This window comes from Parasteatoda tepidariorum, chromosome 2 (genome assembly GCF_982258835.1).
Source record: "Parasteatoda tepidariorum strain Cologne lab strain chromosome 2, Ptep-v5.0, whole genome shotgun sequence".
Classification (NCBI taxonomy): Eukaryota; Metazoa; Arthropoda; class Arachnida; order Araneae; family Theridiidae; genus Parasteatoda; species Parasteatoda tepidariorum.
The window spans coordinates 17,362,244-17,386,954 of NC_141756.1; the positions used below are offsets into that span (position 1 = coordinate 17,362,244).

General features: G+C 28.6%; 1 protein-coding gene across 2 annotated transcripts in view; it reads right to left on the reverse strand.

Moving 5' to 3' along the window:
- Positions 1–9,445: 9,445 nt before the first annotated feature.
- The window catches only part of LOC107441572 (uncharacterized), a 346,324-nt gene continuing 331,058 nt past the window's right edge, over positions 9,446–24,711 (reverse strand). The window contains exons 12-16 of one of the 2 annotated variants that reach the window (XM_071177198.2): positions 23,417–23,613; positions 19,407–19,648; positions 18,564–18,792; positions 15,132–15,251; positions 9,446–11,661 (exon numbers count right to left, since the gene is read on the reverse strand). In XM_071177198.2, the coding sequence (XP_071033299.2) occupies positions 11,501–11,661; positions 15,132–15,251; positions 18,564–18,792; positions 19,407–19,648; positions 23,417–23,613 (949 nt within the window). In that variant the 3' untranslated portion in view covers positions 9,446–11,500. Of the gene's footprint in view, positions 11,662–15,131; positions 15,252–18,563; positions 18,793–19,406; positions 19,652–23,416; positions 23,614–24,711 lie in introns of both variants that reach the window. The other variant, XM_071177197.2, reaches the window with a different exon arrangement.

Genomic DNA, 24,711 nt, shown 5'->3' on the forward strand with positions numbered 1-24,711 from the left:
GACCGACGAGAGTACAATGTAATGAAAAATATGTTAAAATTTTTTTTAAATGTAACTTTTAAATTTTTATTTCAGAAATATATGTAGCAATTTCACCTTACTGTTACATTTTTATCAGAGTAATTAATCTGAAATTATAGTACAATTTTTCAATTTGTTGGATTAGTTAATACTCTTAACAAACTTATAGTTAATATCTTATCATTTAGCATTTTACAATGTTTGAATGACTTTCGTAACTTAGTTCCAAAAAGTTCCACGAGGTAATTAGCTAATTTTTTTTTTGTCATCTTCTTTGATGTTTCTTCTTTCAAAAAAAAAAAAAAAAAAAAAAAAAAAAAAAAAAAAAAAAAAAAAACCTGCCCCATTTTGCCCGTATTGCAAAGGTGGACTACTAAATATACTGAACAAAAATTATGTTTTTTTTTCATGTTTTCGCATTATTTTGTAATATTACTTCGGAAATATAATTTGCTTTTCATTTTTAATATGAAACTACGAAAATTATTATATTTCCATTGCTATATTTAATTATTTAAACGTACTATTTTATTTTTTAAAATTATTGCTCGCCATATTTCAACCATTTTGGGGGGGGGGGTATTTTTAGTGTATTTCAAAATTTCAACTATGGATTCAATTTACCTGCACATAAAAATCCCTAAACAAAAACCCCCAAATTTTGAAACAAATTTTATCGAAATACTAATTTTGGCCACGAAACCTTGGATGCTTTGACTAAATAGTTATTTAACCCTCTGATTCCGATCGAGTCCTAGAATTTGTGTCCCTTCATTACGGGAGTTTTCTGAAAGCAGTTTCTATGATTGAACTCGTCCAAAACTATCTTCCTGTGAGGGGTTGAGGAGGGGTCATCGTTTTCTCGCAGTTGAGTATTCAAAATCACTCATGCGGCAAAGGAGGGGAATTGTTGACAAATTAGAACATTTACATGAAATATAAGTTTTCCGAAAATAAAAGTTTAGCACCTTATTGGCGATTTTCAAGTAGAGGAGTAATAAATTATACTTTAATTTTTTTCTTTCTTTTATTTATTTCGTTCTTTCTTCCTTTTTTTCTATTCTTTCGACATTTTAAATAAGAGAGGAAGACTCTTTTGATAAGTGCCGAATATTCAAATTATCTCATCCGTTTAATTTTTGTATAAGTACAGCGATTTATTAATTTTATTTAATGCAACATGGTTTATGAAATCTAATATTATGATTGTGTTATCTTTAAATTTATTTCTTAAATAAAGAAATTAATACTAAACGGTTCCGAGTTATATTTTAGTAAATTTAAGAGTATTAGCTTTTAAAATAAATCAATAATAAGAAACGGCTTCTGAAACATATCTTTCATTTTATTAAGTGTCCTGACCGAAAAAAAAATTAAGATGCATGCAATATAATTGTTTACGACTTGCTTCTTAATTCAAATCAACAGTGTTCAAATTGACAGGATTTGCAATCATAATTACTTTGTAATAACGTTACTGAAGAATACAGTTGAATAAAAATATAAAAATTATAAGTAATTATTATTCTTGTATGTTCGTAAATCAGTCATTCATATGTAGCGGGATTGATATAATTAAAAGTATTTCTTTAGAATAAACTATTTTTATAGATTGTCATAATTATAAGGAGTAAAATCTACTTACTGAAGTTAAAAAAGTTTTTTTTATAATTTCGACAGTAATTTATACTGAAATATAAAACATTTTAAGCATATTTATTTTGTGCGTTTTTTATTTTATTTTTCTCTGCATCTATATTTATATGGATCTATATTTATATGGATCTATATTTATATACACCTATAACTATCAATTTATGAGTTTGTGTTTCGTATTAATTAGGACTGTTAGTGCATTTTAAAATTTGGACAGAAGATGAAAGAAACTAATCTACCACTCATCTTAAAAATTCTCTAAAAAATTTAATTACATCGTTCAAGAGTTTGAAAAATAGAATTTACTCATTGGTTTTACAGATACCTTTGCTATAAATTAAACAATAATTCAGCAATTTTAAATATAAGTATTTTTATAATATATATATTTTAAAGATAAATCATCAGTAATGTTTGCTAGCTCATAGCTCTATTTAATTATAAAAAGAGTTTATTGCACGATATTTTCAAGTGTTATCTTTTAATGTCAGATAAACCCAATGATGAACAAAACTATGGTTGACTGCGTCTCGAAATTAGTAAGTTTTCCGAAATCGCATGTTTATTTTGTTCAAAGTTATACTTTTAAAATATTTTTCTATAATACAAAATAATTTAAAATCAATATAAGTGGAACAAAAAAAAAGATTATGTTCTGAAAGTCACAATAAATGAAGAGAACTACGTAGTATGTTTAGGAGAAACGTAAAAAATCGCCTTAATATTATTGATACCAGTTATAATTAGTCAACTTTATTAATAGATACTTATTGAAATAAAAAAGAATAAACTATGTATTAAAAAGTACAATGGATGGAGAAAAGGTTCTTCTATTTTGGGGAACCGTATGACGCTTAAATAATTTTGGTGACTTAATTTTAGTATGAACCAATTACGATTAATTTTATTTAGTAATATGCCCAACTAATATTATGCAATTGATACACCGCTAATCTAGATATAGTTGAAATAGTTTTTTCGTCTCTTGAAAGGAATAAGTAAGTATGCTTTGTTGATTGTGTTAAATTTTATTTTAACTATCATTATAAGTTGGCATCGAACAACAGAATATATATATATATTAACATAATAATAATAATTAACTTAACTTATATAGAAATGTTATAATAGATCATATTTTTGGGTTTTTAAGAAACTTTTTAGGAACAAAAAAAATTTGAATATTGTTTCAGGAAATTCTAGTATTTTCTTTCAGGACATTTAATTTTTCCTAATTTTTCGTTAAAATGTATTTTTTATTTTAAAAAAATTGAAAATAATGTGACTATAATATTTTTTGTAAACATTGCTCATTGACCTCACCCCTTTTGTTAGAAAAATGAGATCTCAAACTTCCTTCTTCTTCCTTTCGTAATACTTAATACTTTCGTAATTACTTCGCTTACGTAATACTTAAACAGAATATTTAGCCTTAGTCGTTACATTTAAAGCTAAGTTACATTAGCGGTTGATTTATAATCTAAGATTCAATTTTGATTAACAAAAAAAGCTGTCTTTAGTTACTGGTTGATTTTCTAATAAATCTCCAAGTATGTAGAAAAGAAGGAAATGTGCAACGTGTTTTTCTACAATAGAGTGTGACAAAAGGTGTTATGTTATAGTGCTGCCTTTTCAGGAACACGGCTGGAATTCACCGTTTAGCTTAGGTAAAAGAGAACCGCTAAATATTCCCTGCTTCTGTTCTCAGAAAAGTTGAATGGGCTCTTCCTTCCATCTGTCTCTCTCTCTCCTGTCATATAGTCTAAGAGCAACTCAGTTTTAGAATTATCAGTTTCTTACCGAAACAGAGATAATATGATAGATAAAAAAATTAAAATAATCTAAATATAAATAAATAAAAATAGAAAGATGATTGGGAGAATAAAAGAAGAATCGGAATTTTAGCAATTTTTCTCGAACAGGAAAGATGGAAACGAATTTTAAAAAAAATCGTTTAGGTGCTAAATATCTTCAATAAATTTTGACGCTTTATTGAGAATTGTTACAATACGAAATAAGTTTATTAAATCTAATATTCAATTCCCTATATTATAATGCCATCAGGAGAAAAAGAAGTGCCATTAGGAAAACATTTGTTTGGAGTGGAGGGTCTGACCAAAAGGGGGGCACAGGCTACTCTATATAAAACATAAAAAGACATGTTCATTTAATTTTATTTTATTTATTATTCACACTTATATATTTTTTGAAAAGGAAAGCTTCTAACATCTTTCCAAAAATATAAAATGTTTTGAACATCTGGTGGAAATTTGACAATTGAAACATGTATAAGGCGTAACTTCTCTTTATATATATGATCATAGAAAATAAAAATAGTTTAAAAATAATTAGACTTTAAATTTAAAAAAAAAACTGAAAACAAATTTTGAAAGTAAAATAACCTAAAAGTCCAAGTCACAGGGAAACATTTTTTCCGAGATTTGCGATGTTAATATTAAAAATAAAATATTATGTTCATAAATTTGGCATTATGTTTATAAATATTATGTTTAAAATGGGGCATCGAGGCAGATAAAGTTTTAAAAAATGTACGTATTTTAGAATCAAATACATAGTTAATGAAGCTCACGAGCTGTGTTTTGTCAGCGATGGCATGATCGCGGCAATATGGTCACTATTGCGCACAAACCACCTTTACTTCCTAGACAAGCTGCTACTTGGTACTCATCCCTCCAAAACTGGGTGGGTTTCCAGTCACCAGCTCGGATCAATAATATTACTATCATTAAAAATATTGCATTTTATTTTTCATTTCAAATCTAAAAAAATTAAAATGCTTTATTTGCTGAAAATTGTCAATTTTCAGATAATAGCGCATTTCGTTTTTATTATACCAAAAGTTTATTACATAAAGCTGGTTAAATTTATTACATGAAGTTCCCCGGTATTAGAAATGTCATTTATTGCTACAGAAAATTTAAAATACTTACTGAGATGCGGAGAAAATTTAGTGCTTTCGTATTTGTCTTGATTCGTCCCTGTCTATATTGATTAATTATTTTTTTCATTAATTACAGATTCTACAGTCCGGGTAAAATAGAAATCCTTTTGTCCTAAGAGTTTTCTTAAAGCGAATGAAAATTACCTGAACTTACAACTTATATTTTAAGAATCATTTTATGATTAAGATGAATATGGTGTAATACTTTTTTTGTGTGGTTATTTTTTATATGTGGATACATTCCAAATGTTTAAGATTTCACTGTTGATAATTATTTTATTTTGATAATTATAAAAAGTAAGTTACTAAAACATTAATTTACTTAATTATTTCAAACCAGACCATATGTTATAATAAGGTCGTGTAAGTTTTACCCGAAATTTCAATTGGGAAAAACTTCAATCTTTCTTTCAACATAACAAAATTCCGTTTTTTTTCCCTATGAAATATGTAATAATCAAAGTAATATGCTCGCTAATACTTAATGAGTTAGCACACGATTTCACTGTAAATGCAGAAGTATTTCCCTTTCTGTGATGCCGATAGCACACAAAGGGGAGTGGTGGATGGTATAACTCGGTTATAAGTGTCAAGAGCTATATTTTGTTGTATATTGTTATCCTTTCAAGAACGTGTATTGTGTAGTTTTTACAATACTTATTTACTTGTTGACAGCCTGTTTAAAAATAATGATTCCGGTGAATTCTATAATATGATACAGGAAATGCTTTCGTATTGCAAGGAATTAGTTACTTTCTTCCATTCGCCATGCTTTTTCTTTCTAGTAATATTCTCTTGAAGTGCTTACTACAAAAACTCAAGAACAATAGATGGTTTATTTTTAATTCTATTTATCAATGTATTTTCACATTCAATGTAATTGCAAAAAATATTTAATATTTACGGAAACAGGGGAAGTAAGATGCAACAAATAACTAACGAGTTTTGTTTTCAAAATATTTAGGAAAATTCTAAAATTAATGAATTTATTTTCATGTTGATTTTTATTCCTTATATCTTGATCCTACGATATAAAAGTCCATTCATTCTAAAAAACAAAAGCAAAAAAAAAAAAAAAAACACACACACAAAAAAACAGGTTTTTTCTTTTTAAATATTGTACTTACACCTAATAATATGAATTGTGTGAATAAATAATTAAGCAGAAGCAATTTTTTTCATAGTTTTATGTTTTCATTTTGATTTAATCCGTAATCGTTATAAATATTATGATTTGATAACGACAAAAATGCTCTATATTTACCCATTTGTAACATCACTGATTGCTAACTTTAAAGTCAGTTTCGGTGGTTAATGTAATTTGTTGTTAAAAGTTCTTTTTCCCTTAAAAAAATCCTTTTTAATATATGTATTGGAGTTTTAACTGTTGTTTTCACAATTAAATTAAGCTGTTTTTACATTAGGATGTTTTTTTCCCAAATAATGAAAAATAATAATTAAGTAAATAACTAAAAAATAATAATTTACTACAAATTTGTGCAATCCATGTCCTGATTTCTTTTAAAAACTAAATTTAAGGATTATAAAATCAATCAATAAAATCAATCTGCTCAATTTATGTTACACTTATAATAAATTTTAAACATATTTTTTTAAATAGTACTGATGCAAATGAATCCGCATTTGATTTAATTTTTTACCAAAAATAGTAATAATAATCAAAGAATAGCATGGAAATTACTTCGTTTTCTCTTTTAGTGCAAAAATAGTACTGTTGTAGCATGAATAATAGTACTGTTATTGTTCTCGTAACAAAATATTTCTAGATCTCAACCATGTTCTTAGTATACACTCAGTACTTCAAATTATTTGTAATCGCGATAGTATGATGGTCAATCTGAATTCAATTATGCTTCCTGTTCATTCGGTATTGTTACTATTGAAGCATATTTTTCAAGAACTAAATAATTTCCACTGAGCTTTTAAAATTGGACTAATCAGGAATTCAAGCTGATCCAGACCAGATTAATTTTTAAATCACATTAAATTATCTATAAAAAGACCAAATTTACGAAAGGCTAACTTTTAATTGTGTAATAATATGAATATATTATATAATAAATAATAAATCATATTAAATTGTATGACTAAGTCTGTAATTATATGATTATATCAAGTTATTTATACTTTTTCTGGTACCCTGAGATGCTTACCGTGATTTAGCAAGTCTCGAATTTTAAAATTTTATGTCAAAAACATCTAACTTATAGTTAAAGAACAAGTTTTTTTTCTCCCTTCTATAGTGATTAGAAAGATTAGTCGAGAAGCTTTTTCGTATCAAATATTCTTGGATTTTAACTATTCTGGTTTTAAACAACTTTTATTTGATTCTGATTTTAAATAACTCTTATTAATTCTTCGCTGAAGGTTCGTTTGAAAAAAGGCAGGTAAAATAATTTAAAAAATAACATCCCTTGTTCCGTTTAAATTTTTTGCTTTTAGTAAATCCGTAAATATAATACTAATAAATTTATTACATGCATTGAAAGAAAATAAATATAATATAAATATGAAGTAAAATAAAATGAAACTTTTCTTAATATTTCGCGCCATATCTATTAATCATTATTTTTGTATTTCTATTAAACGAAAAAATCTTGAAAATTATAAAATTGTGTAAAGTTCTTATAATCAGATTTTTTGTTTAATATTTTGATGAATAAATCCTCGATTAATAAAAATTTAAAGAATCACTTATCTGATAAAATGGAAGAAAAATGAAGAAAAAATGTATTATTCAAAGAATCTTTATTATATTCTTTGCCGAAAAACTATAAAAAGTTTTATAACAATTGAAATCTGTAAAAATTTAGGTAACTAAAACAATATAAAAGCACTGAATTTTTTTTTTTTTTTAATATTATTATCAATTTTTTTTACTTTATTTATTTATTTATTTTTAAGGATAACAAAATGCGGATAAAAAAAATAAAACATTATTTGAAGTAGATTATTATCGAATAATCATAATCTTAGATTACATATTTTTAATAATGTTATTTAAGAAAAAAAAAAACATTGCTTAAGAAAAAGCTTCTTAGTTGTGCTTTTCAAAATAGTTTTCAATGTAAGTAAAATGATAGTATTGGCGTTTTTCTTGAAGGCCAAATTTCAAAGCAAAAAGCAACCCATTCAGAAGAAACTTAGGGGAAGGATAATAGTTTGAGTAATTGAGGTAAACTGCCAACCCTTCTCTTTGTTCGTCCTCCCCTTAACTGACCCCCATTTCTTTCCCCACCAAGAATCTCTTTTTCTACTCTCCCTACCCCAAAAAAACAAGACCGTCACGAAACGACACTTGCCGTAGTTTGCTTGTAAATGTCTTTTCATGACGCTTCGGATGCAAGGGGTTAATAGTCGAAGAATCATATATTTGAATTTTCTAATTAAATAGCGCAATACTACTCCTTGACTTTGATTTCTGGGTAATCATTTCATAATTTTAAAAAATATACATAATTAATTATGTATAATATACATATATAGATAAAATAAAAAATACATAAATTAAAAATATACATATATAAATGGGGGTAAATTATTAATAAAGGTTTAAAATACTTTAATTAGGCATAGTGATGCATGAAAAGAAATTTCCGCCCCTTGATGGGTATGCTCCCTCCCCTGAATAACTTAAAAAATTCCTAATCTTCATCCAAACTCATAATTTTTAGGAATTCAAAATCGGATAAAAAAATCATTATTTTCAAATCCGGAATTGTATTCGTTGTAAATGAAATGTGCTGAGCACAAACAGAAATCGGAAAATATTATAACAAAGAGTCAAACATTTTTAACAGAACTGCGAACGTTTTATTTTGAAGCACTTTTAATTTTTGAAAATTTGTTATATTCTCTTATGAAAGTTCACCTTTAGCAAGATACAAAAATGCCTTCGAATTCTCGAAAGTTTTTATGCTTGCTATACCTAATTTACGTGCAAAATTATTTTCTTAAGCAAAATAGTGTATTTAAAAGTAAGCTAAAAAAATAATTTTATAATCAAGAATTATAGGAAAAAATTCGTTTATAGTCTTAGAATTTCGAAAAACATAGTCAACTTTTTAGTTTTCTTTTTCTTTCCACAACCGTGACAAGTGTAAATAACTAGTATGACAAACAACAATAATTGCAAAATATTAAAAATATTTTATTTTTGTAAGTAAGAATACAAAATAATTTCATAATCTATATATAATATTTATATATATACGCGTGTGGTTTTGAATATTTTTTTTCTTCAAAATCACAAGACAAGGTAATAAGATAATAAAAGCTGCAGTCAAATGTGAGAAGGGCTGAAATAGTTTTATTAAAATAAATTGCAACTAAATGCATCTATCAAAGGCACACATTAAAAAATACAGCAAATATTTTCTATAACCGAAATATCACAGAAACCTTTCTTGCCCTAATTAGACACTCAATATATTCACAGAATTCTATGAGCAAATCTCTCTTCATTATTAATAGCGACAATGAACTTCCTTACAATAATAACACCAAAGAGAACCAGTGTTTATTTTTATCCTTATTCGGAGATAAAAATGGGCAAAAAATTTCAAACCATCTTTTATCATTCATTAAAACAGCTACAAACAGCAATGACATTAATAATGAATTGAAACTAAGGTACTTTTAAATAGTTTTGCGTAACAAGACAGTAGTATGTTCGTATGTTAATTAAAAGTGAATGTAACTTCTTTTAGCTTCTACCTAAAATTATTTGATATCTTTAAACACGAAACCGAAAGAAGTATAATATCAATACGTATTGTACACGAATTTATTTTTAAGACTGATTTTTGAATTCATATTGTATCGATCAATGATTTATGTACTTTTAATTTGGAGAACAAAGATTTAATCATTTCGTTTTATAAAATTCTCACAAAGTGAAATATTATTTACTTCATTCTAGAAAGATTATCATTTTAAAACCACTAATCTTTTTATATTCTGGTGTATACATATGATGATTTTTTATTTATTTTTTAACAAAGAGATATTTTGAAAATTGTCGGAAAGATAATCCATTTTAGCCTAGAAATACAAATATAAACCTTTGAAAGCTAGAGTTTTTTTGTGTTGTAAAATTCATAAAAAATGTATTTTTTCTTAAACAGACTTAAATATCAATATTTTAATGATTTTATTGAGAAAAATTAAACTTTTTTTTAAATACTAGGTTTAACTTTGAAATTTTCATATAGTTGAACTACAAAATTATTTTAAATGTGATTGAAACAGTTGGATATCATTAAATATAATATGTAAAACTGTTATAAATAGGTTTCACATCACTAAATGTATTGTTGTCACTGAATCTTTTGCTATTTATCACTTTTAAATCGAGCTATGTAATAATTAAAATAACTAAATAACAGGTGAAACCGTATCACTATCACACATTGTAATTGCAAAAGCATTGCACAAAACCCATTGATAACACCGGTATGAAAGATAAATTTGAGTTGAAGCAAAGTTATTTTATTTTATAAAGCATCCTTTTTTGCTATTGTTTGACTTCATAGTTTAGTGACTTATTTTCACAAAACTAGAATATCTATATGCAAAATGTATTTGAAACGCAGAATATGCCTTACACAAATTTCAAAGCAGAAGATTATAATATACAAAAAAAAAGCCAGCTCTAACGATTATAGATTAAAAGGCCGATGAGTGCTTAATATTTACAAGCATTGATTGAAAGGATTTTTATTTCCAATTTTTCTTGTTGGCTTTGATGGGATATATGTGTGCATTCTAACTATTATTTGCTCATAAAATTTTGAAAATAGAATGAATGTTTAAAAGAAATATCACAAACAAATGGTTGAAATTATAGTCACTAATAAGTTATAAATTTAATTCTTACATTTTGGATCAATTTCGATAAAAAATTATTCAATAAATAAGTTACTCTAAATTGATAAATCTTAAAACTGATTAGATATTCTGAAAACAGATGTTAGCTGTCATATTTACACTTTAGTTCAAACAATTCTAGTTTAAAAGAAGAAAAAAAGGGTAACAATAAGTTCATTTTCAACCAAATTGCTTGTGATAAAAACTGTATTCAAGAAGGATATATAAAGATAGATCACCGACCAGAAAATATTACAGCATGACGTAGAAGAAAATATTTAGATCATTAGACGCCACGAAAAAAAGAAAAAGAAAAACACTGCAAAATCAGTCTGCTGTGTTTCGCGAAAATGTTCTTTATAAAAGTGACTGTACAATATTTTAAACAACACAATTGGCACAAAATATGTCGTATTAAACAGTTTTTCTTTAAGCATTATGGAAAAGAACTGTCTGGAGAATTTCTTGCTTTAGGCTGATCAAAGCAATGCCAAGTGAATGACAAGTTCGTTACTTCCTTGCTACAGGTCAATCGTCTGCAAAAAAAAATTGAAGTCATTACCGCAGACGATACTACTATAATTATGTAAGACCATTAATTATATTGATCGCAGAATTTTCTACTAGATGTCGCTTCTTTCCATTGTTTTTCGTCATGTAAATTAAAAATGCTGGATCCAATGACCTTATGCAAGATAACTCGTTCCATCTTCGCTGTAAAGATTTTATAAGGCAGGCATTTCATGATCGGAACCTGAATACCATTTTGAAATAAAACTGAATTTCGAAATTAAGAGTTGAATTTTTTCTAAATTCGAATCTGCTTAAGCGGATAAAACATTGCAGAGGTTGCAAATATATATTGCGAAGTAGTGCCTCAAAACCCTCTCGGTTTTCTATCGAAAGTTTTAACATTTAAAAACTTTTGTTTTTAGCAAGTTACTTTTCACACGAAAACTTGAGAACATAACTCTAAGATGAACTTTTCTTCAGCTTGAGGTGTATATATCCTTCTGGTAATTTCTTCAAGAAGTTCCATGCCTCCGTTCTAGTCATGTTATTAACAGGATGTTCATTTATTGCTAAAATTTCGTCTCCTTCTTCTAATCGACCTTCTTTATCGGCAACACTACCTGAAGATTAGAAGGAAAAAAAAAATCAGAGTGAAAACAAACATTTAATAATTATAGTAAAAACATGAACCCACCGCAAAACTTACTTAAAATTTAAATTCGAACTGTTTGAAATTGACGAATGGTTTTACCAGGCGTTTGGAAGAAAAAAAGAATGAAACTGTATGATCAGATCTAATGATCCGATTTTCATCATTCGACTCCTGTTCATTCGAGGGAGTGACCTCAAAATATCGTCAGCACTAACTAATTAACATATTTAAGCTACGAAATCAGACAAAAAAAAAAAAAAAAAAAAACGTACATTCTTTGAATAAACATCATTTTATTTTCTCGACTGATTTTTATACCTTACTCTCAAACTAGAGGGGTTGCTGCAATCTGGAAAACATTGGTTCCAATAGTTTGGTCGTTAGAGCCTTCGGATATTAGGATCCCTTAATGTTAATTTTACTTTTTGAGTATTTCGCCCATACTTTAGGAACTTTTTAAGTAAATTGAAAAGTTTTTGAACACAATTATATAATCCTCTTATATAAAGATAATTTGATTTAAAAAATAATTTTTAATGATTATTTTTATTATTTAATTTAAAAATAGTGGAAAAATTTTTGAATTGCAAGGTAACACAAATCTTTACACCATTTTATGGAATGTAATCTGATGCGGCAAAATTCAAATTTCGAACAAAATCTGTTTAATAGATCCTGAGAATTCCAATTTTAAAATTTGATTTCACAGGCTCAATTCGACAGATTTCGTTCAATTTTTCTTCATTTACCATATAAAATTACATTCTTTAAAATGATGTAATAACTTGTATACCTTACGATTCAAAACTTTTCAACTATTGTTAAATAAAATAAAAAAAATAGTTAAAAATTATTTTTTTAATGGAATTAACTGTGGAAAAATGAATTTTCAATTAGCAGAAGAAGTTAAATTAGCATTAAAGAATCCAAACTTTGGCCAGCTCTCCTGACAAAACTATCGGGACCACGGGCCGTATTTACCAGATTGGAACTTCTCCCTATATTTTGAGGATCAGGAATACAAATCCGCCAAAGAAAAGGTATGTTTATTCAGAAAAAATCCGTTCTCGTGTCTTATTTCATAGCTTAAAATATCGTCTGCACTAACAAACTAGTATATTTGAGGTCACTTCCTCGAATCATTAAGAATGAATCCTCGAATGTGAAAATTCGATAATTAAATCAAAAGTTATTTAGGGTTCGTTTTTTCTCACACTACGCCTCATAAACCTAAGAATATTAATTTGAACTTTTTATCTTATGTCATTTTCCGTGTATCAGACTAAATATTTGGTGAAAAATCAAATTAAGAAAGAAAACTCTCTGTCCTCGATATTTTATTCGAGAGTACTTTTATTAGAATTTACCCCTTTTTATTACACAAATCATAAGCATGTGAATAAAATATATCGTATTAAATCAAACCAAAGAGCTAAATTTTTGAATATAAAATACATTATCACACTGTTCAAAATTAAAGTAATTTATCTGTGGGATATTCTTAGAGGAGAAAGAAATGTAGCTTTGTAGGTAAACAATACAACGCATTTTTTTAAACCCCAGATAACTAAATATTCGTCTAACAGACTAGCGACCCGTGTCAGTTTTGTGAATTCGTGACACAACTCCATTGAGCTCACAGTACTAGTAAAATGAGTTATCCAAAAGTATTAAGCACGGCTGTACAATTGTTACATTTCGAGATTAATCGTCGTCTAACAATCGAATGTTTGGTTCCATCAAAATAAATATTAAAAATTTGTACTTACAAAATATGGCTATGTGAGGAGCACATTTAACATGTCAATGAGAGCGCCAATGACGATTGATAATTTTTACCATTTTTCGGTTTTTTAATTGAAATATTATACTTTTTTTTTAGGTTGAGCTAATTTGTCTGATATAAATAAAGGAAATATACTTGTTTTTAATTCATAGTCTATGAGTCGAATGACTGGTTACAGATTAACACTAATTTAAGTTTAGATATCTAGGGTGGAAAAAAAAGTGATCGAATGATTGTACAAAGATTTCTAACACATATATACTGATTTTAATTGTGTTTTTTTTCTTCATTCTATTACAGATATTTAAAAAAAATCATACAGATTTGATTTGATTCGTTCATTTACGTAACACTAGAGCTGCACAATGGGCTATTGGCGACGGTCTGGGAAACATCCCTTAGGATGATCCGAAGACATGCCATCACAATTTTGATCCTCCGCAGAGGGGATTGCACCCCCGCTTCGGTAGTCCGACGACCTGCACGCGAAGTCGAGCACTTTACGGTAGAACAGTTTAACGAGGACCAATACCGGACACCCTCGGTCCCTACGCAGACTGATCCAAGTGGTCACCCACCCGCACACTGACCGCAGCCAGTGATGCTTGACTTCGGTGGTCTGCTGGGAACCGTGTCTTAACGATCAATACACTGCGGGACAAAAAAAATCATACAGAGAACGGGAAACCGTGTATATTTTTTAGAAAATGCTTTTTAATCAGAATTTCAAACCTCAGCTTATCAAAAACTACATTTGACGAAACAGAGTAGAAGATTTATGAGCATTATATTTTAAAGTTATGAATCCAGATGTCAAAAATTAGGTCAAAATGAATTTTTCCAAACTATGAGTATTTTTTATTCGATTAGATATGCCGCATGACCAATTAGAATTGGGTCATAATAATATAAACCTGAAATAAGCTACCGTAAAATAGTTTTCTATGAAGAAAAAAAAATTAATCACAACAAATTCTTTAGATTTTCATTTAGCGAATACTTTTGATATTTGGCTTATAATTTGAAATCCTTAGCGCTGGCCCTGAATATGTAAATATGATTCGATACTTTATATACTTAATTCACGAACTTTTAGAAGTCCTGGAATTTTTTTAACAAAAATTTTACGCCAGAAGTGAAAATTGTCGAAAGTTTGTTTCAATTGTAAAAGAGGAGCTAATTTTTTTTTCATGCGAAAATAAAAAGAATCAGAAAACTAAATATTTTATTCCCTTTTCGAAATAACATAAAATGATCAGTTTGCATTTATCATAGAATTCTGAGTTGTAATTGTTAGAAATAGTATACTTTAGTCTTCTCTTTTTAATAAAAAAATGCACACAAAAGAGAATGCAGACACTTTAAAAATATACATCGTTTAGAAAGCACGTTTCCAAACTTTCGACTACGTTAACACAGTTTAGAATGTTGGGCCTCTTATTTTAATACCATGTCTGATAAGAATTTGCACTCGTTGCTTTTATTTTAGGCTAAAGTGAAACACTTGTTAATTCAAAATCAGTATAACTTTTCACGTATTTCAGAGATTAATAAAAGTAATTGTAATAATTGTTTTGACAGAAAAATTAAATTGCTTATATTTTGTCGAAAGTACAACATAATTTTTTTTTTAATTCTTTAGTGTAAATTACCTTTAAATACTCTTTTAATCAGCAAAGGTCTGTCTCCTTGAGGTGAATCTTTCCCTCCTTCAATGCTGAAGCCTACACCAGTTGCATCTTTCTGCAAAGCAACTGAGAAAGTTCCAGGATCTGCAATAACACAAATTTTAAATTAATGCTTATAAAAGCTTCGAAAGATAATAAAATCAAAAATTACGCAAAGGGTTAGTAAAAAAGGGGCAAAACTTCATGAAATTACACAATTCATAAATTACACAATTGCATGGAGTAATGATTATTACAGTAATGCATACAGTAATGATTATTTCTAAAATGATGGTATGGTAAACATCTTTCAAAAAAGAAAGAAAAATCCAAAAATCTCACGAGGAAAAAATTTTTTTTTTTTAAAATGGCGGGAAAATTTACCGAATTTTGTTCTGGTTTTCCGGTTTTCTGATTTCCGGATAACGGGTTCTGTACTGTATCAGTTAATTTCACATAAAAATAAAACTAATGCTAATAAAAAGTATTACATATACATACTATTTATTTCCTACCGAAGAAATCTGTAATTAGGGACAGTTCTGACATTTAACTGAAAATTTTTTAAATAATGAGGGAGTAAAGAACTGTCAACAAGATTTGATTAACTTTTTAACTACTCCCTGACCAGTTTGGTTCAGGAATCGAATAGAAAGTCCTATTGAAGCGATTGCATTCTTTAAGTGGAAAACGGAAATTACATTCTTTAAAAAAATTTTTTTTTTTAAATATTTCTTTGAATGCGATTTTGCGAGGCGTGGCAGTCATAAATAACCGTTTAAACGAGGAAATTTAACATTGGTTTCATGTAAAATAATTTACTTCTATTAAAGTTTTATTCGTAAAGCAAGTTATTCGATTATTTAATTAAGTGGAGGTGACTGTGTGTGTGACATATATATTATGAAATGAGGACATACAAAATGAGTTACAAATAAATTTCTAATTAAATCTTTCGTCCTTTATAAAGATTAACAATGATTCTTTAATAATTATTCAAGGATTATCTTCAATACCGCGTACGGATAAATTACCAGTCTCTTGAAGGTAAAGCTTTGATTACAAAAATGAAATCTATAATAAATTTTCTCTTGGTATTCTGATTTGTAATGCCGATTGCAACATCTCTTTTCGATATGGAAGAAAGTGGTATCAGAAGAATTAAATAAATATTTTGTGTGTGTATCTCCCGCCTATAACTTCAAAACTGTTTGTCCCTGGAGTTTGGATAGGGCAATTTTAGCCTAAAAATCAGTCATTATATTGCCAATGCAAATCCTGAATTTAAAACATCTATTTAAATAAAGCAGAACGTTTATATGTGTGTGCATGTACCCCATCCGCAATTCTGAACTGAATTTGGTACACTACACATACCTTCAAGGATAGTCTACTGTAAAACTCTCTCCGACCAGCATCCCACAAAGAAGTATTCCACGGGACATATGTTGTAATACGAGTGATTCGTTAGCTTGTAGCTCTAATTAGTTTTATCACACTTTTTTACGAATCATTTATATGTGGTTTTTACGAGTAAAATTAACATTCATAATTTCGTCAAGCATGATGATGACGTAGCCGAATTCGTATTTTAAAAGGTATATGAAACCACATGTTTCTTATATTAATAATGTAAAATTAAAGATATTTATAAATCCATGGGAAAATTGTGCTAAATACGGGTAAATTAATAATGTAATAAATTTGGCTACGGATTTTTTTATATTTGGTGCATATGCACCAAATATAAAAAATATAAAGGTGCCATGTTAGGGTGCTTATCAGTTTTGGAAGGAGGTAAGAAACATATTTCAACAGTTACACTTCGATATATCGGTCATTCATTTACTTCGTTTCTCGAAAAACTTAATTCTACGACACTACAGTTTTAAACAGTGACGTGTTACATACGATAAAATATGATATAACAAGCTACTGTAGTATGCTAAATTTAATACTAAAATTGGTTTATTATCAAAATAAAATGAAACTGTAAGAAAATATTGTTTTGCATGCTTAATTTTATTTTTGACGCTGCATAGTAAATTAAATCAATTCTTTAAATATATTTATTAACTAGAAAAGTTTGAAAATCAATAAAACTAAACCAATAAATCAGAAGTTAACTTTTCAGTTTTTATTCCAATCAGATCCCGTAAAATAGAAAAATAAAACATAAGAAACGAGTTTTCGCAGTAATTAATATCAATAGTGCAAAATGCAGGGTTGGCAAGGTTTAGGACAGAATGGATTAATCCACGGTTTAAACCGTCCTGTCCAAAACCCCTTTGTCTAAAACTGGTTTAAACTTTCCAAAACCCTTTTACTCAAATTATGTCACAATTTTATCTGAACAATATTTAAGAGGTAAAATAAACATAGAACTAATAACATATTGATAATTAAATATACTAGAGAATATTTGTTTTTAAAAGTATAATGTTTTATTAATATTGTTTGACTCTTCAATTTAAACAAAAGAAGATTAATCAGTAATCAAGTTCAATTGGTCCTCTCATTCAATAGTACATAACTGAAGTTTGGCCTTGCTATACAGGTTAAAATATTAGGGACTAAGTGCTTGGTTCGTCATAAACAGGTTTATTTATCTATAGTACTATTCAAGAATACTTTTATTTCATTCATGTTCAATTCTTTTAGCATAGTGGTGATACATCACCAGTATCAGTAACTGAAACTGATGTTATGCCCCTCAAAACTGTTAATACATTTTTCAGTTATTTTGTATTTTCAATTTAAACTAATATATTTATATTTAAAAACATTTTTTTTAAAAATAGATGTCTTTTTTATCATCCTGTGATGCAGAAATTATAACATTTTTTCAAAAAAATATTGTGAAAAATAAAAGGTTAATTTTTGAACAAATTTAGTATTTTTTTTTAAGAAAAATTATTATTTTTTAATATTGCCATATTTATCCTTATGCAAAAATATTATTTATCAGTATTAAAAGCATATTTATATTTAAAATTAGTTATTCACTTTTGTTGTTCAATGAATTGTGGAGCTTCAAAAATTATAAACCTTTTCCTATTATATTAATTTTTTTTAATAAGTTATAGTAAATTGTATAAAAAATATCAAATAGTTATTGATACATGTAATTCTTATGTGTACAATGGTTACACCTATAGAATTTTTACCTTTTACCAAAGTTCAAGGTTTTGGACACTTTAAGACAGTTTAGGACAGTTTTACCCAGTTTAAGACAGTAAAACCCACGTGTCCTGTCCAAAACCAGTTTAGGACGTCCAAAACCCCAACCCTGGCAAAATGTTCCAGAATTTGGATTTTACCATTCTGTATTCAAACTTCTCATAACTTAGATTTAAATAAGAATCGTTAAATAAACTTTGTGGAAAGGAAAAATGGTAAAAATTTAGGATAAAATACCTTTATTTGTGACTATGGCATCTTGTTTCGCATGATCCGTTCCGTTTGACAAACAATCCGAATTCCTCGCAAGCACGAGAAGGACCTTGGGGTTCGGAGCCTTGAGAATGTGCAGTGCTTCACCGTGGCTAACACCACGTAAATTTCTTCCATTTATGGACATAACTCGGTCACCTTTGAGTACAAGCCCATTTCGGTCAGCTAAGCTACCAGAAATTACTTTGTGTACCTATAAATTAAAAGAACTGTTATCTATATTTGCAGAGACATGTTTTAATGGTGTTTGAAAAACATAAATAAATATGGTAGCGGCGTTTAATCCATTCAGTAACTGCTTTTTGGTAAATTGCTGAATTTTTGGTATTTTGCTGAATTGATCAGAAATCGAATTTTTTTTTAACGTACGGATCCTCAAGTTAGATTTGTAAGAATTACACACTTTACCATTGATCTTTTCGCTCATTATTTAGCCTATATTTTTATTCAACACACACAATTTTACAAAGGCTAAGCACCATGAATATATTTTTTAAAAGCTGTGATAGGAATGCGTAATTTTAACCTCGATCAAATGACGAGAGCAGTGCCTGATCAAACTTCCACACCATTGTCACGAGAAGACATTCCAGCCACCTTGATGCAAGTTTGGCTGTCAGTATCAAACTCACAGATTTCTCGTTTTTCTTTTCTCTGAGATTTTTTAATTTTGAGATTACCATATTTCCATGATTCATGAATTGGTCAGGTTGCAAAAATCAAATTATAAACAGTATTTTAATCGGTATTCTTACTCGAAAATTTTAATTGCAAGCATAATGCAATGTATAGAAGCGAACTACTTACAGTAATTTCCTTCACTTCGTAATCAGCTCCCCCAGCCAATGTGATGCCAACACTGCCTCCATCCAGACCTTCTCTTCTCAACAGAACGTGATGAACAGACAGGTGACCAGACAGACCCTCTTGCTGCAATTGCATACGAGCCTCATCCAATAATTTCTTGATTTCTTCATCATCTTCTTCACTTTCTCTTGGGGATTGCTGACGTGGCAAGGGAACAGGTGGTGGAGACGTTGGAGCTCGAGCTGCTAAGAGAAACGTGATGAGAACTTTGGAAGAAAAAAAAGCTATGACAAGTGAGAGAACAGTTTCTAAAGGAAAATCAATCATTGAGCCAAGTTTTTTTTTTCTTTCTAATTTATAAACATTGGGTCAGTTTCGCGACACTTAGATTTTGAAGCAGCTCCAAATTTCTTCCACTTTTGAGAAGTTTATCGTTTAACGGCTGTTAAACATTTAATACTTGATTTCTTTTGATAGATTCAATTCGTAATTTCTACGTGATTTTTACATCACTTATTTAATAACAATTTCTTTTTAAATATTTCCATCAGAAAATTGACCCACCATAAAAAAGGTAACATCTTAAAAAAATAATAAATACAATTCACGAGTATTCCTACTAAATGTGATTTGATCGTTTTACTAAAAAGTGCACCCATTAGAATTCGCAGTTTCTAAATGTATATCTCGTATGAAGTTTTAGTTTGACGAAAAAGTGATAAATAAAATAGTATAGGTGCAGGGTAGGAAAATATTTTGTATTCAAATGAAAAGTTAGTTTTCTAAGCTTTCGACACAAAAACGTTCATTTATAACAAGAAGAGAAGGAAAATGGGATCGTTAGACCATCTTGGAGTGAGCTCCAGAAGTTCGGTGTCGCGGAACTGACCCATTCATTTGGTCATCTGAAAAGCATCGATTAAATTAAACTTCCACGGTATATGAATAAGAATTTTATATGACATTACAATTTTTCGAAAATATGATTAGAGACATTCCTCCGCCTTTGTCTTAGCAAACATTTTAGTACATTTATTAGAACCACTTAATTTAGCCAGGGGTCTGTCCAGACATTTTGTGAAAGGTCCGGTTTTTTGAAATTGTTAAAAAATTACTCACATTCTTTCAACCAGGGTCCTGATTTTATGAACTTGTGCAAATAGGGTCCGGTTATTGCAAAAAACTTTTTCAAGGAGTTTTTAAATTGTAATCAGATACAAGATTATGCTCAGAACTGTAAAATTATAATAAAAAAAATTTAAATTTTCAAAAATAAACAGCAATTACTGCTTCTAAATTAGAGATGCAACATAAAAATATTTGGTATTTAGCCTATACTGCTGAACGCAGAATATTCATTTCGGACGAATAATGGAAGAATAGTCTGCCGAAGACAACACTTAATTCGTTTACATCCATCTATCTTGCTTTCTGCCCTGGGAAGGGCTTATTCAATTAACAAAGAAATAATGAAGATAAACAAATTTGTGAATCGTCCGATTAAAAGAAAAATCATTTTGTGAAGGGTTCGTTTTTAAGTTGAAATATTTCGTGAAGGGTCCGTTTTTATGTAAATATATTTTGTGAAAGGTCCGTTAACGGACCCAAATTTCTTCTAAACAGACCCCTGTTAGCTAAATCAAATAATAAATAGCTTAGAAGTTTGTGGCTAATTAATATTAATATTAATCTATTAGCCGATTCTCCTATATTCAATCATTATTTTAGTCAAAAACAAAAATTTCACTGACTAATTGTTACGTTAATTGATGGAACTCTTTCAATGAATGGATAAGGACAGCTCAAAAAATTATTTCCTAATTATCATCAATCCGTTGCAAAATTAAATTTCTCCATCTTTGCGAAATTTAATCTTTATTTACTGATTGGATAATCCTAATCACTTATTTCTCAAAACTCTTTCACACAGAAAGACGCCTTTAAATAGTAGAAAAATATAACTGATACGTTTGGGTGACTCATTCAAGAATGAAAGAACCCTTTTGATAAGGAAGGAATTCATTCCATTCTTTCAGAGAATGTCATAAACAACGGGAGGTGAGAAGGAGACGAAATTCCCCTTAAGATGAAAAGAAAATTCAACAGATAAAAAGCTTTTATTCTGGCAACACTTTTCATATCATTAAACACTCGTTCATCAAAGAATATTCCAACTATGTTTTGACGCTGCGGAATAATCAGCACATCAATATCATGCCTATTTACTTTTTTTAAAAAAAGAAAGTTTATCACAAAGAAAGGCCGCCTCTGTTTTGTGAGGTCGTATATATGAACAAAACTGATGAGTTGAGATGTCTACACATCAGATATTGATGGATGAGCTGATCGTTACCGACTTGCTTTTGATTATCTTGAGCAATTGGGAATCGGCGCCTCGATGTCTGTAGATTGATAAAGGATATCAATTTGTATATTAAATGTTTTTTTTTTTAAATGATAATGTGTGTTGTGTTACATCGCTTCTTTGAAATACATCGATGTGGGCGTGGAATTTTTTAGCAAAATTTTTTTGCCAAGGTTGGAATTGCTTATGTTAAATGAAAAGAGATGATTGAAATAGTGAAAACAGATCATGAAAAAAATTTGCATAATTTCGGAAAGCATACGTAACGGAAAATCAATAAGATTTATGTTGAGTTAATTTAAGCGAACAGGAAAATGTTCGACTTCTAAACAAGGCTCGAAAAACAAGCTCGGTAGTTTTAAAAGAATATTATTTCAGCCATCAGTTGAACTCGTATTAAATCTAATTAAATGAAAACTTGTAATACATTCTATTACAATATTAAGAATTTTATATTCGTATTTGATAAAAAGTTTGTTATTCTTTTATATTTCCGTCTCGACCTTACGAAAAATTGCCCAAAAAGCGGAACGGTAAACTGGATAATACAATTAGCCAGTCAACCATCTTAAACATCAAAGCTTAAAATACTGTATATAAAAATTCAATTATTCGTCATAATTTGTTCAGATCAGAACATTGCTAATATCAATCGTAAAAAATTATTTTTTATTATCGTTTCTAATGAATAAATTTGTTATGTTTATTATAATTCTCGGGTTCAAATTAGACTTAACGCTTAATAACTAAACATCCGTCCAATAGAATTCTAATTTCTGCCAGTTTAACTAAGTTTAAATATTACGTAAAGCCTTTAACATCTTCATTGATTGAAAAGGTTAAACGTTATCATTTGTATACAGGGGTCTGTTTAGAAGAAATTTGGGTCCGTTAACGGACCCTTCACAAAATTTCTTTTCCTAAAAACGAACCCTTCACAAATTTATTTATCTTCATTATTGTTTTGTTAATCGAATAAACCCTTCCCAGGGGGAAAAAAAAGAAGGATGGATGTAAACGAATTAAGTTTTGTCTTTGGCAGACGCTTGTTCTATAATTCGTCCGAAATGAATAATCTGCGTTCAGCAGTATAGGCTAAATACCAAATATGTATTTGTCTGTTGCAACTCTAATTTAGAAGGCAGCAATTGCTGTTTATTTTTGAAAATTTAATTTTTTTTAATCATAATTATTACAGTGTTTAGCATAATCTTGTATCTATTTACAATTTAAAAACTCCTTGAAAAAGTTTTTTTCGATAACCGGACCCTATTTACACAAATTCATGGAAGCAGGACCCTGGTTGAAAGAATGTGACTTAAGGTTTATTTTATATTCACAAATTACGAGTTATTTTTCACAACTTTACAAAAACAGGACCTTTCACAAAATGTCTGGACAGATCCCTGATATATATTTTAATAAAAATCTGAGAACATTTCACGTTAATCTGACACAAATAAAGGGAACATTTAAAATAAGTTTTTAAATCTAAATTTACAGATGGTAACCCAAAGTAGCACTGATTTAAGTTTGATGCTTAGTTCAAACAGAGTGATATTAATGAAAAGAACAGATCTCATTAGATACGATGAATATTAACGAGAACAGACAGACACTCGCTGAATATCGATAAGGTACTCACCAGGAAGTGGCGGCTTTTTGGAAGAGGGTACTTTCTCAGGTTCCTTCGTTCCATTCTCGAAACTTCGCCGAATGTCGCTGACACTGGTCTTCGCTGTCACTGAAGGCCTTGATGTCCAGTCCGCTCGGGTAAAGTCGGCACCTCTTCGGTTTCTGGGTTCATTATTCCATAAATCATCGGATTTTCTTTCCACGAAGCTGTAACAAAGTATGCTATAAGCAACCACACATTCCCTCTTTTTTTTAAAGAAATTATATCGCAATAATAATTTTTCAATTAAAAATCATGATATATTCATTAAGCTAACATGAGTAGAATCACTTCGCAATGCACTCTGGAATATAAACCTACTTTGAACATACAACATATATAATAGTCGACACATCAAAATAAAGTTTTGGGAGATTTTTGTGTTGGAAACAAGCAACAAAATGGGAAATTAAAAAAAAAAGCACTCTGAACAAGAAATTTTTTTTTTTAATGAAGTAGTTTACTTTTTAAGATCTACCAATCTTGTAAGCTCATCAGTCTTCATGGGGCATAAAAATTATAGCTTGGGTTCAATATTTTAGTGAAATTTCACATAATAGCAAAAAACATTGTTACGTTAGATTCCTCCAGAACTTGGCCAAAATTTTCATCCTGAATATATGTTTGAATTTCTTTTTATACATAAGCAGCATACGTAAGTGACATACGTAAATGATTTCATAATTCTAACATTTCTAATCTGTGCCATTTTTTTTTTTTTTTTTTTTGTTGAAAATATTTTCTCTCTTTACACGGTTTATAAGACTTAATTCCCTTTTTAGGAAACTTTCATACGTTTTAAAGAAAGAATCAGTTAACAAAATAGGATTTTCAATAGTAAATAATTTACATGTAAAAAATATTTTTTTTCTTCTTATTTTCCGAATTTATGTGAAGATTGTATACACTTGTAAGAAACTTGGTAGATGTCACAAAACTTAGAGCTGGCCTTCATTAAATAGGTTAAACATGTATTTATTTTTAATGTATAAAACACTCATTAAAAAAAATATATGTTTATCCTAATTTGCCTAGAAATAAACAACGTTAGTTGAAAAAACTTTTTGTCTAGAAAATTTTCCTGATTGTATTTGTAGTCTTTGATTGAATCGAATGGCGAAATTAGTTAGCACTCAAAATAATAAACTCAAAGTAATATTATGATACGAAGTACTCGAAGAAATGAAATCAAACATTTCCAGAAACTGCATTTGACGGTAATAATGCATAAGTAGATTAAAATCTGCATAAGTATAATATGTGCA